The sequence below is a fragment of the Thalassophryne amazonica genome, chromosome 7 (genome assembly GCF_902500255.1).
Source record: "Thalassophryne amazonica chromosome 7, fThaAma1.1, whole genome shotgun sequence".
NCBI lineage: Eukaryota > Metazoa > Chordata > Actinopteri > Batrachoidiformes > Batrachoididae > Thalassophryne > Thalassophryne amazonica.
Window position 1 is genome coordinate 78,434,039 of NC_047109.1, and position 12,737 is coordinate 78,446,775.

The 12,737-nt window shown below is 47.6% G+C and overlaps 1 protein-coding gene across 1 annotated transcript; it reads left to right on the forward strand.

Moving 5' to 3' along the window:
• Nucleotides 1-10,388: 10,388 nt before the first annotated feature.
• On the forward strand, nucleotides 10,389-11,813 carry LOC117514299 (urotensin-2 receptor). Its single transcript, XM_034174688.1, has one exon. It carries the CDS (start codon nucleotides 10,469-10,471, stop codon nucleotides 11,606-11,608), a length of 1,140 nt encoding a protein of 379 aa, XP_034030579.1. The 5' UTR covers nucleotides 10,389-10,468; the 3' UTR covers nucleotides 11,609-11,813.
• The last annotated feature ends 924 nt before the right edge of the window (nucleotides 11,814-12,737 follow it).

The following is a 12,737-nucleotide window of genomic DNA, read 5'->3' on the forward strand; positions in this document are numbered from 1 at the left end:
ATGAACTGATAAAACAACTGATTCAGCTGTGGGGTTTTGTGTGTGCGTGTGCGTGTCTGTGTGTGTGTGTGTGTGTATGTGTGTGTGTGTGCACTTGTTATCATGACATTTCAGGACATTTTTATAATAACACACCTTCAATATCAGGACACTGGTAAAAATGAGGACACTTTCCACGTCCTCATTCTTCCGAGCATTCTAAAGCATTCTAGACCCCCCAACATGCTACCAGAACAAAAATCTCATCTGTCCTAAATATAAGTGTGTTTACTGTTTTTGTTCATCTTCAATTCCACAGCCTAGTGACCAGTTTGGGAACTTAACACACTTTTCATACACTTTCAGTGTGATTTTATTGTTCTCATAATTCACATAAACCTGACAGTATCCTCATAATATGTAGCATAAAAATCAGGTTTGACCAAAATACAGCCCTAGGCAAAATCTCAACAGATGGGCATATTTCTGTAAGCATGGGTCAGATTGAGGCCCCTATGACCTTGGGAAAGGCATGTTCCCATTTTTCACATTCTGTCATACGTCCTGATATGTCATAGATTGCACACAGTACAGTTGTGAATATGCCCAGTTGCTCCCGTGTTTTGCAGCTGTGTTCAATGTTACTAGTAATTGGCAGTAACCTGGTATATGGTTGTGTATAATACTATGGCACACAACTTTAGACTGCTGTTCTGGAATGTTGGGCCTGATAACCATATTTTTGGAGTCAGGATGGCAGTTGAGCTGAAAATCAGCATTGGGAGACCCTCTTTACACCCTGTGACCCCAATCTCAACAAGCTTTGATGCTAACCAGACCAAAACATATTGTGACAATTTTGACTTGATCAGAAAATACACATAAAATAAGGGGTAGACATTTGGATGGGCAAATGGATGGTGAACATTATGACATCACCTCCTCCACACACAGAGAACTGATGAGCAGTGATTGCAGATTAAAGACAAATAACTAAAAGAAAACCTCTGGTGGTTGCCAGTCTGTTCTGTGTTAGCCTGATTCTGTCAGATGTAGCAGAGTGGGTCCTGGTTAGTATAGGATGGGAGGCCTCTTTGGAAAATCAGGGGCTATGCCAGGTTCTCCAGGTAAAACTGGAGTTGCATCAGGAAGAGTATTTGGTGTAAAACTTGTGCCAAATCCCAATGCAGGTCTGTACAGGATCTGCTGTGGTGACCATGAACAAACATTGGCACCCAAGGACCAAACAACCTCAGAAAGAAGAAAACCTTAAATCATTGGTGATTCTAAAAACATATATTACCTGTACTTTGTATGGATGTTTGTTCCCGCCCTGCATTATTCCACCAATAGCTCTGCTGAAACAGGTCCAATAACTGCCAAACTCTGCCAAGAAATGGCTTATCATCATGGGCTTCTGGATTGGGTGTTTTCAATTAGAAATTTTGTCTCACTGTCAGGGGTGGGCTGATTTATTTCTGATATGTATCTCCAAAGCTTCATCTTTGCCACCAGTCCACCATGGATCACTGCTTTAAGGTACTCACCTTGGTCACATCATTAGCCACAGTCAAAATAAACTTAGCACTTATCAATTAATAACAAAAATAAAACTACTTCTTCTTCTTTGTGGGTATAGGTAGATTGCAAACTGTTGGGAAGGTGTCGTAGCACGGACCCACAACAGGGGGCGCAAAGGAACGGACAATGAGTAAGCCAAAAGGTAACAATTTAATGTTGTGACAATACACAACTAAATACACAAAATCTGCAAAGTCAATTAACACCAGGTGACGTGTGGGCAGGCTCGAAGATAGGAGACCCCGATGAGAGAGAGGCCGCGTCCCACACGGCTTCCACCACCAACGGCCTGAAGAACACCGGAGCCGCCAAGTCCCGAATCCCCAGGTGACCTCTGTCTTCGACTGTCGACCCTGGTACTGCTGGCAAAAAGCAGAAACAAGATGAATGAGTGTAAGTCTTTACACTCAGTGGTTCTCGGTCTGTACACCGTTAGGAGGGGGAACCTCCACCTCCGAATCACACACTCGTGCAACGCCTGTGTAACCACTTATCTGTCCAGAGAGTTAGGCGCCGTCGTCGTCGTTAATCTCCGAAGTCCCAGATAAGGCTCCGTCCACAGGAATAGGGCTGCAAATAACACAACGTGTCAGTCAGCAGAGAATTACCTCACGGTAGTCGATTTCTCGGCGGGGAGGTGGAGTTGCAGTCCGGCTTAAGTAGTGGTGTAGATGAGTGACAGCTGGTGTGATGAGTGACAGCTGTCACTTCCTCTGGATCCAGCGCCCTCTTGTGCTTGGAGCCCGCACTCCAAGCAGGGCGCCCTCTGGTGGTAGTGGGCCAGCAGTACCTCCTCTTCAGCGGCCCACACAACAGGACCCCCCCCTCAACGGGCGCCTCCTGGCGCCCGACCTGGCTTGTCCGGGTGTCTTCAGTAGAACTCGGCCAGGAGGGCCGGGTCCAGGATGAAGCTCCTCTTCACCCAGGAGCGTTCTTCAGGTCCATACCCCTCCCAGTCCACCAGATATTGGAACCCCCGGCCCTTACGACGGACGTCCAGGAGCCTGCGTACTGTCCAGGCAGGCTCCCCGTCGATGAGCCGGGCAGGAGGCGGCGCGGGTCCAGGTGCACAGAGGGGCGAGGTGTGGTGAGGCTTGATACGGGACACGTGGAAGACAGGGTGGATCCGCAGTGAAGCCGGGAGTCGGAGCTTCACTGCGGCCGGGTTGATGATCTTGAGGATGGGGAATGGTCCGATGTATCTGTCCTTTAACTTGAGTGAGTCCACACAGAGGGGGATGTCCTTTGTTGATAGCCACACCTCCTGCCTGGGCTGGTACGTGGGGGCCGGGGAACGTCGGCGGTCCGCATGGGACTTGGCCCTCGTCCGGGCCTTCAACAGGGCAGAGCGGGCGGTCCGCCACACCCGGCGGCATCTCCTGAGGTGGGCCTGGACCGAGGGCACACCGACCTCTCCCTCCACCAGCGGGAACAATGGGGGCTGGTACCCCAAACACACCTCAAAAGGGGAGAGGCCGGTAGCAGACGAAACTTGGCTGTTGTGGGCATACTCGATCCAGGCCAGATGGTGACTCCAGGCCGCCGGATGTGCGGAGGTGACACACCGCAGGGCCTGCTCCAACTCCTGGTTGGCCTGCTCTGCCTGGCCGTTGGTCTGGGGGTGGTACCCGGACGAGAGACTCACGGTGGCCCCCAGCTCCTTGCAGAAACTCTTCCATACCTGTGAAGAGAACTGGGGACCACGATCTGATACAATGTCCGATGGTATCCCATGCAGCCGCATGACGTGGTGGACCAGGAGGTCTGCCGTCTCCTGGGCCGTCGGGAGCTTCGGGAGGGCCACGAAGTGGGCCGCCTTGGAGAACCGGTCCACTATCGTGAGAACGATGGTGTTGCCCTGGGACGGCGGGAGGCCCGTGATGAAATCCAGGCCGATGTGAGACCAGGGGCGATGAGGCACTGGCAGGGGTTGGAGGAGGCCCGTCGTCCTCCGATGGTCTGCCTTGCCCCTGGCGCAGATGGTACAGGCCTGGATGTAGTCCCGGACGTCGGTTTCCAGGGACGCCCACCAGAAGCGCTGCTGGACTACTGCCACGGTCCTACGCACTCCGGGATGACAGGAGAGCTTGGACCCGTGACAGAAGTCCAATACGGCAGCTCTAGCCTCTGGTGGGACGTACAGTCTGTTCTTGGGGCCAGTCCCCGGGTCCGGGCTCCTGGTCAGGGCCTCCCGGACGGTCTTTTCCACGTCCCAGGTAAGGGTGGCCACGACAGTGGACTCGGGGATGATGGTCTCGGTGGGGTTCGACAGCCCCGCTTTGGCTTCTTCTTCATGCACCCGGGACAATGCATCTGATTTTTGGTTCCTGGTCCCGGGGCGATACGTGATCTGGAAGTCAAAGCGCCCGAAGAACAGAGACCAGCGGGCTTGCCTGGGGTTCAGCCGCTTGGCGGTCCGGATGTACTCCAGGTTCCGATGGTCCATGAAAACCGTGAAGGGCAACGATGCCCCCTCCAGCAGGTGTCTCCACTCTTCAAGAGCCTCCTTCACCGCAAGAAGTTCCCGATTGCCGACGTCATAGTTCCGTTCAGCTGGGGTCAACCTGCGGGAATAAAAGGCACAAGGATGGAGAACTTTATCAGCCTCCACGCTCTGGGACAGCACGGCTCCTATCCCTGAGTCAGAGGCGTCCACTTCTACTATGTACTGGCGATCAGGATCAGGCTGCACCAGAACTGGTGCAGTCAAGAACCGGCGTTTCAACTCCTGGAACGCGGCTTCGCACCGATCCGACCAGGCGAAGGGGACCTTGGTGGAGGTCAGGGCAGTCAGGGGGCTAACTACCTGACTGTAACCTTTTATGAACCTCCTGTAAAAATTTGCAAAGCCGAGGAACTGCTGTAGTTTTCTGCGGCTTGTTGGTTGGGGCCAGTCTCTCACCGCCGCAACCTTAGCCGGATCAGGGGCGACGGAGTTGGAGGAGATGATGAACCCCAGGAAGGACAAAGAAGTGCGGTGGAACTCACACTTCTTGCCCTTCACAAACAGCCGGTTCTCCAATAACCGCTGTAGGACCTGACGTACATGTTGGACATGGGTCTCAGGGTCTGGGGAAAAGATGAGTATATCGTCCAGATATACGAAGACGAACCGATGCAGGAAGTCCCGCAAGACATCATTTACCAAAGCTTGGAACGTCGCGGGGGCATTAGTAAGGCCGAACGGCATGACCAGGTACTCAAAATGACCTAACGGGGTGTTGAATGCCGTCTTCCATTCGTCTCCCTTCCGGATCCGAACCAGGTGGTACGCATTTCTAAGATCCAATTTAGTGAAAATTTGGGCTCCATGCAGGGGCGTGAACACTGAATCCAAGAGAGGTAACGGGTATCGGTTGCGAACCGTGATCTCGTTCAGCCCTCTGTAATCAATGCATGGACGGAGTCCGCCGTCTTTTTTACCCACAAAAAAGAAACCAGCACCCATCGGGGAGGTGGAGTTCCGGATCAGCCCGGCAGCTAAGGAGTCCCGGATGTAGGTCTCCATTGATTCGCGTTCCGGACGTGAGAGGTTGTACAACCTACTGGACGGGTACTCAGCGCCCGGGACCAAATCAATGGCACAATCATACGGTCGGTGCGGAGGAAGAGTGAGCGCCAGATCTTTGCTGAAAACGTCAGCAAGATCGTGGTACTCCTCTGGCACCGCCGATAGATTGGGGGGGACTTTGACCTCCTCATTAGCTGTAGTGCCGGGGGGAACCGAGGATCCTAAACACTCCCGGTGGCAGGTTTCGCTCCACTGCGTCACAACCCCGGACGGCCAATCTATCCGGGGATTGTGCTTCACCATCCATGGAAAACCCAGAATCACTCGGGAGGTAGATGGTGTTACATGGAACACTATCTCCTCCCTGTGATTCCCAGACACCACCAAAGTCACTGGTTGTGTCTGATGTGTGATTAATGGAAGCAGGGTGCCATCCAGTGCTCGCACCTGCAACGGTGCTGGCAGGGCCACCAGGGGGAGCCCTACTTCCTTTGCCCATCTGCTGTCCAGCAGATTCCCTTCTGACCCCGTGTCTACCAGTGCTGGGGCATGAAGGGTTAAATCCCCACAAAGGATTGTTACTGGGATTCGTGTTGATCTGCGGGGTCTTTCCGCGTGTGTGTTATGGCCCACCCTTAGCCCAGTTTCTAAGGACGGGCGTTGTAGTTTGACCGTTCAGGGCAGTCCTTCTGCATGTGCTCACAAGAGCCGCAGACAAAACACTCCCCGCGAGCCAGCCTCCTTTGTCTGACGTTCGATTGTACTTTAGCCCTGCTCGTGTCCATAGCCTCCTCAGCAGGGGGAGCTGTAGCCACACGGGGCTCCCTGGCAGTGAAGCGTGGGGACGACGTCACCTTGTCGGAACCGGAAGGGGGAGGGACGGCACGTGCCCGGTCACGCCCCCCGGCCTGCTCCCGACGATGCTCGTTTAAACGGTTGTCTAAGCGTATAACCAAATCGACAAGCCCGTCAAAATCCCGCGGTTCCTCCTTAGCCAGTAGGTGCTCCTTGAGGACCGGGGACAGTCCATTTACAAAGGCGGCGCGGAGCGCAACGTTATTCCAGCCGGACCTCGCTTCTGTTGGGATGATCAAACACTTGTTTGAACTCCCGTACAAACCCAGTATAAGACTTTAGGAGCCGTGAGTTCTGCTCCCAAAGCGCCGTAGCCGATGCGCGTGCCTCTCCTTGAAGCAGATTAATAACATAAGCTACCCGGCTAGCATCTGATGCATACATGACAGGGCGCTGTGAAAAAACGAGCGAACACTGCATGAGGAAGTCTGCGCACGTCTCAACACAGCCCCCGTACGGTTCCGGAGGGCTTATGTATGCTTCAGGGGACGGTGGGGTGGTTCGTTGAACGACCAGTGGAACGTCTGATACAGGCCCAGGATCAGCCAGAGGAGGAGCTGCAGCAGCGCCCTGATCGCGCGCTTCCACCCTGGCGGCGAGAGCCTCCACTCTCCGATTAAGGAGGACATTCTGCTCGGTCACTAAATCCAACCGAGCCGTGAAGGCGGTTAAGATCTGCTGCAGCTCACTCAACACGCCTCCTGCTGACGCCTGCGCTCCTGGCTCTTCCATTGGCCGTTCACGCTCGAGCTGACGCCCCTCGGAATCCATGACGATTGGCCGAGAAATCCTGTTGGGAAGGTGTCGTAGCACGGACCCACAACAGGGGGCGCAAAGGAACGGACAATGAGTAAGCCAAAAGGTAACAATTTAATGTTGTGACAATACACAACTAAATACACAAAATCTGCAAAGTCAATTAACACCAGGTGACGTGTGGGCAGGCTCGAAGATAGGAGACCCCGATGAGAGAGAGGCCGCGTCCCACACGGCTTCCACCACCAACGGCCTGAAGAACACCGGAGCCGCCAAGTCCCGAATCCCCAGGTGACCTCTGTCTTCGACTGTCGACCCTGGTACTGCTGGCAAACAGCAGAAACAAGATGAATGAGTGTAAGTCTTTACACTCAGTGGTTCTCGGTCTGTACACCGTTAGGAGGGGGAACCTCCACCTCCGAATCACACACTCGTGCAACGCCTGTGTAACCACTTATCTGTCCAGAGAGTTAGGCGCCGTCGTCATCGTTAATCTCCGAAGTCCCAGATAAGGCTCCGTCCACAGGAATAGGGCTGCAAATAACACAACGTGTCAGTCAGCAGAGAATTACCTCACGGTAGTCGATTTCTCGGCGGGGAGGTGAAGTTGCAGTCCGGCTTAAGTAGTGGTGTAGATGAGTGACAGCTGGTGTGATGAGTGACAGCTGTCACTTCCTCTGGATCCGGCGCCCTCTCGTGCTTGGAGCCCGCACTCCAAGCAGGGCGCCCTCTGGTGGTAGTGGACCAGCAGTACCTCCTCTTCAGCGGCCCACACAACAGCAAACCAGCTTTAGAGATGCATACTGCTACCTTCTGCCATTAATTAATAATAATGCCATTAATTATTCTAAGTCTATACAGTACAGAACGTCAAACAGAAAAAGAAAATAATCAAAAAGTACAATAAATATCTTAACACTTAGGATACAGCACAACTTTGACTACTCATTACCATACCCTTTGTATTAGTAGATGTGTATATATATATATATATATATATATATATATATATATATATATATATATAGATAGATAGATAGATAGATAGATAGATATATTCAGGATGTGTGGATAATAACTGCAATATTTAGTTTTTAATGTATTTGGCATTTCACAAATTTCCTCAGAGATTAAATTAAATTACTATTAAATTGCAGTTCTCTTAAAATATATAGAAGACTCAAAGTTCATGTACTGTATAATCTCATATGTCTCTTCTTCACCACATTATAAGTCATCACATCAAATTGCATTGTGCTGTTACAGAATAAACCTGCTCCCTTGCGTCACTTCATACACTAAAACACCCAGCTTTCATAAATCTGTCACAATAAATTAGTAGCTTTCTAATCTTAATGTAGTGGCCATATCGCTGACTTACTATATACAGCAACTGATTATTTGCAAAAATCTGATGTTGGCTGCCATTTATGGTCAGATTTTCAACTTCCACTGAACATATTTCTAGTGAGTTTACAGGAGATTTATGTCTGCTGTAGGAAAGTTATCAAACTGGGATGGAGTGTACCACCACCCGCAAATTGTTTCTAAAATATTATAATTTAAACAACACATCCATATTAGCTTAACTTTTTTTTACTTTAATATCAGAACTCAGCACTGGCAGTCAGCTTACTCACTCAGAATGTTTTTTTAGTCATAAATTCAAACAAGTGAAATGTGCCAACAACAGCGTCATGAAGGAAATGTTTGTAAGATGATGGTTTGTCTTCTCCATCTGTTCTTGCCAATAAGTAAATTTGAGTTACATATCACATTTTTCTTAAAAAGACTTCTTATTCAGCTATAGCAATGGAGAATAAAATCTTTGTGTTGATTTCAATGATATAAAAATGACAAAATTGGATCATTTCACTTGTTGCAATCACAACAACACACCTGAATATTACTATTCCATATTGTTAAGTAATAAGCCTCCTCTGCATCTTATCCCTCCCCTTTACTCCCACACTTCTTTCCTCCCTCGTTGACTGAGACACATCAAAGCCCGAGCTGAGGACGCAGAGCTACACTGAGCAGGACGGGACCAGACAAAGGAGAAGCTCAGATCCCAAACTTTGAAGGAAGATTTACAATCCATCCACTGCCTCTGCACACTGAAAACAAACCGAATCTTAATTTTGAGCTCAAAGACCTTAAAGGAACTTCTACATTAAACTTCAGGAGCAGATTTTGAAATGGAAACTGAGTTTTCACCAGAGAAATCCACGGATTATTGTTTTTACCACGTCTGGAATGAAGCTCATTGACGGTAAACTCAACAAACATAAATCTGACAGTTTACCAGGGATCCTGCATGTGTATGGTTAGACTGTGTTGATTAGGCCTAGATAATAAATTAGCAAGAATTTACAGATTTAGGCCCAACTTTATCTAATGGCACAATTTTTTCCACTTCTAATACCTATTTTTTTTTTCAGTCGACTTAAAAAATCTCAACCAGAACCACACTATAAATGTCCATATATTAATTATTCATTGAAACCAATGTCAAAGTACACGTACTCCTATAGTTTGCACTCATTAATTAATAAGAAATCTAATCTTCAAATAGGCTTTTCACAGTGTCAAAGCTGTCAAATTAGACTGTTTGCTCAAATATTTAGCAGCAGGTGTGCACTCTTTAATGATAATTTAAATAGTTTTACCATGCATACATGTCTGCAAAAATGACATCTTAAATGTAAATTAAAGCAATAAAGGAAATTTTGCAGAATGCATTTTTTAAAAAAGGAGGTTTTCTAAAATAAAAATAAAAAGTCCTAATTTTAAAAGTGTTTCCTGAAAGGGAGCAGCTGGACGAACAGAGGCACGCAGCACTGCAGGGGTTTAGCTGCACGTCAACACTTTAACATTGATCCTGGTTCTGGTGGGTCACACGGGCCGCTTCTTTCAAGAAGTTGCCATGAAGCGGCTTTGATGGTGCTCCAGATTATGTCAATTCCAAATAAAAAATAAAATAAAATAAATTCTTCTGTGATAATGGCAGAAATGAGGCACTGACAAATCAAAAATCATGCTGACAGAATGACTGTCTAATCAGCAAAATCAAATGTTAAAGCAGAGTACAGAATGGAGGAATTTGTAGTTTGTGCTTTTACATTGTAATGATTGAACGAATCATGAACATTCAGCAAGCGCTGCAGGTTTTCATGCACCAGTCAGAAAAATGTCTATTAGAAACAGTGTGTGCAAAAACAAACAGTAAATCCAGACATCTAAAGAGCAGAGACTTTTTTTTTTTTTGCCCAAACCCAGCTCCTTTGTGGGTCACACACTATTTCTTCTTTCTTTTCAGAAATTGTAGTTTAAATGTTGACCTTCACAAAGAATAAGGCCTTTTGTATATATGTGTGTGTGCACTCCAGTGCACGTCAGTGGGCACTTTACAGATTTGCAGCATTCTACTGAGCTGCCCACCTCTGAAATCCAATTATTTGACTAAAACACAAAATATAAAGCTGAAAACAGGTTTTGGCCCCTGTAACCACTCGTCTTTCCTGATAATGTTTCAGTGTGAGTATGGTGCCACCAGTCTATCCACACCTACACACATTCATAATGAGTAAAAATAAAGAATGACTCAGAAAAATATTTGATAATTTTGAAAATTACATTTTTTTTCTCCCTCCTCCATGTATTTCTCCACGTTTCATCCCTAATCCACCTTTGCTCTTTCTCTCTGCTAAAATTATTTCTAACCTGTGAAATGAAACAGTTCATTAACTGCTGCATTTAATTTCAAAGCTTTCATAATTTAACATCATGGAGCTGTCTGGCTCTTTAGCTCCTCCCTCTCCATACACCTTCCCGTTTTTCCACAATTTCTCCACGCCGTCTTCCTCTCCCGCCATCTCTCCATCACCAAGCCTAGCATCCACAGCTCTGTTCTGCTCCCTCCTTTCTCTCCTCTCCTTGCTCGGCATTTTGGGAAACCTGTACACTCTGTGCCTCCTTCTGAGGTGCAGGAGAAGCAGGAGACGACATGGAGCAGGAATAACTTGCTGCTGCATGAGATTCCCTTTACTCTCCTCCTGCCTCACCAGCTCCTCCTCCCCTTCCTCTTCCCCTGTTTCCTCCTCTTCCTCCTCTCTTCACCTTCAGGTGCTGAGCCTTGCCCTCGCTGACCTGCTCTACCTGTTCACCGCCCCATTTATCGTGTACGATAGTCTGGCATCTGGCTGGGCTTTTGGTGAACTGGGTTGCCGCCTCCTCCTGAGCTTGGACCTCCTCACTATGCACGCCTCCATCTTTACTCTCACCGCCATGAGTCTGGACCGCTACAGAGCCGTGGCCCATCCCCTACACATCTCCTCCTATAACTCCTCTGGGCTGCTGCGTGTGAGCCTTGCCTGGGGGCTCGCGGTGGCTCTGAGCATGCCCATGATGATCACCCTGCACCTGGAGGAAGGGGAGGACCAAGAGGGACAGCTGTGTGTTCCAGCATGGGACGAGCAGAGCTCCAAAGCTTATCTGAGCGTGCTGTTCTGCACCAGTATACTTGGACCTGGGCTGGCCATCGGAGCGCTATATGCTACTCTGGGTCGACTTTACTGGGTGTCTCAAACCCAGCCGGCCTGGGCTACTGGGAGCGGCGCTGCTTGCCCTCCACGTGCCCCCAAACCCAAAGTCCTGCTTCTTATTTTGGGAATTGTTCTGGCCTTTTGGGCCTGCTTCCTGCCGTTCTGGATCTGGCAGCTGCTGCCTCTGTACCAGCCTGACATGCTGCGGACAGTACCAGTGAGCACGCAGGTGACAGTGAACCGTATCCTTACAGGGCTGACATATGGAAACTCCTGTGTGAATCCATTCTTCTACACACTCCTGACTGGAAAACGCAGGCACAACAGGCAGACAGTGACATCAGCAAACCAGCTCTGCCGCAAAAGCAGTCCGCTGCCGTAGTATGTCTGCAACAGCAGTGTGTGCATGAGCACATATGTGTGAAAAGACTCCGTTTGAATGCTATATGTGGTCCTTAAAACACACAAGAGACTCTGCCTTATAACGTGCAATTTAAGAGAAGTAGAAAATCACAAAGGGAGGAAGATCACAGCACTTTGTATGAATTATTTGTGAAGAGATATTAGTCCCTATAAGTTTATCCTATAAAAGTGTCAATATTTTGAGCACTGAGCCATAGACATCATCAAATATCATGTCTGTAATTATTGCAGCAAAACAGTTTTGTTTTCACTGTGTTAAAAAAAATGTAAATTTTGACTGTGATTACTGAGTAATTACTGTGGTGGGCACAATTAACCTAAAAGGTAGCTTCAATAACTGCTCATCCACTAACTTAAAAGTTAACTGCAAAAACATTGAGCTGAAGCTAATGCTAACCATTAACTTTTATTCGATGAGTGTAAAAGCAACAAGCATGTATCATTTTAGGGTTTACAAAGGTTTATGACCCTTAAACTTTATTTTTACAAAGTTAGCTGACTTAAAATTAGAGAAACTAAATTTTGTGGAAGGTAATTGTTCTGCTAATGATTTTCAAAGTTAGCTGAAAAGCTAATCCGCTAATGAAAAAGTTAGCTTCGCTAATTAGCCGCTATCTTATAATCTGAACTATGCCCACCACTGTCTTTACTGTACTCTCTGCAAGCATGTCATCAAGAAAAGACTTGTATTTTTTTATGTATATATTACTGCATCAAACACCAGCTCTGGTAGACATTTGCAGCAGTACGATGCAAATCTGTTGGTTTCAAATAACTTTCAGAGAAAATGTATGTTTTTGAGCAACCCATTTTTGAAAGCATGAAATTGTTAAATGTATGACTGGTCTGCAGTTTGCCTGGTATATTGTATAGAAAAAAAAGCATATTTTTAAAAATAGTTATGCATGTGCATATTACTTAACTGTGCAATGCTCTGCATGGCTTCCTATCTGTACCTGATTATCATTAAAATAATAACACATAATATATAATCTAAAATAAAGAGTGATTTATGTGTTTCATTGTGTCATGTGGTGTTCAAACTAGACAACAGGAAAATTTAAACCATTAGTCTCTGAAAATTACAA

Excerpts from the sequence above, each read along its gene's own strand:
- LOC117514299 (XM_034174688.1), top strand. The coding sequence starts at position 10,469 with ATGGAGCTGTCTGGCTCTTTAGCTCCTCCCTCTCCATACACCTTCCCG.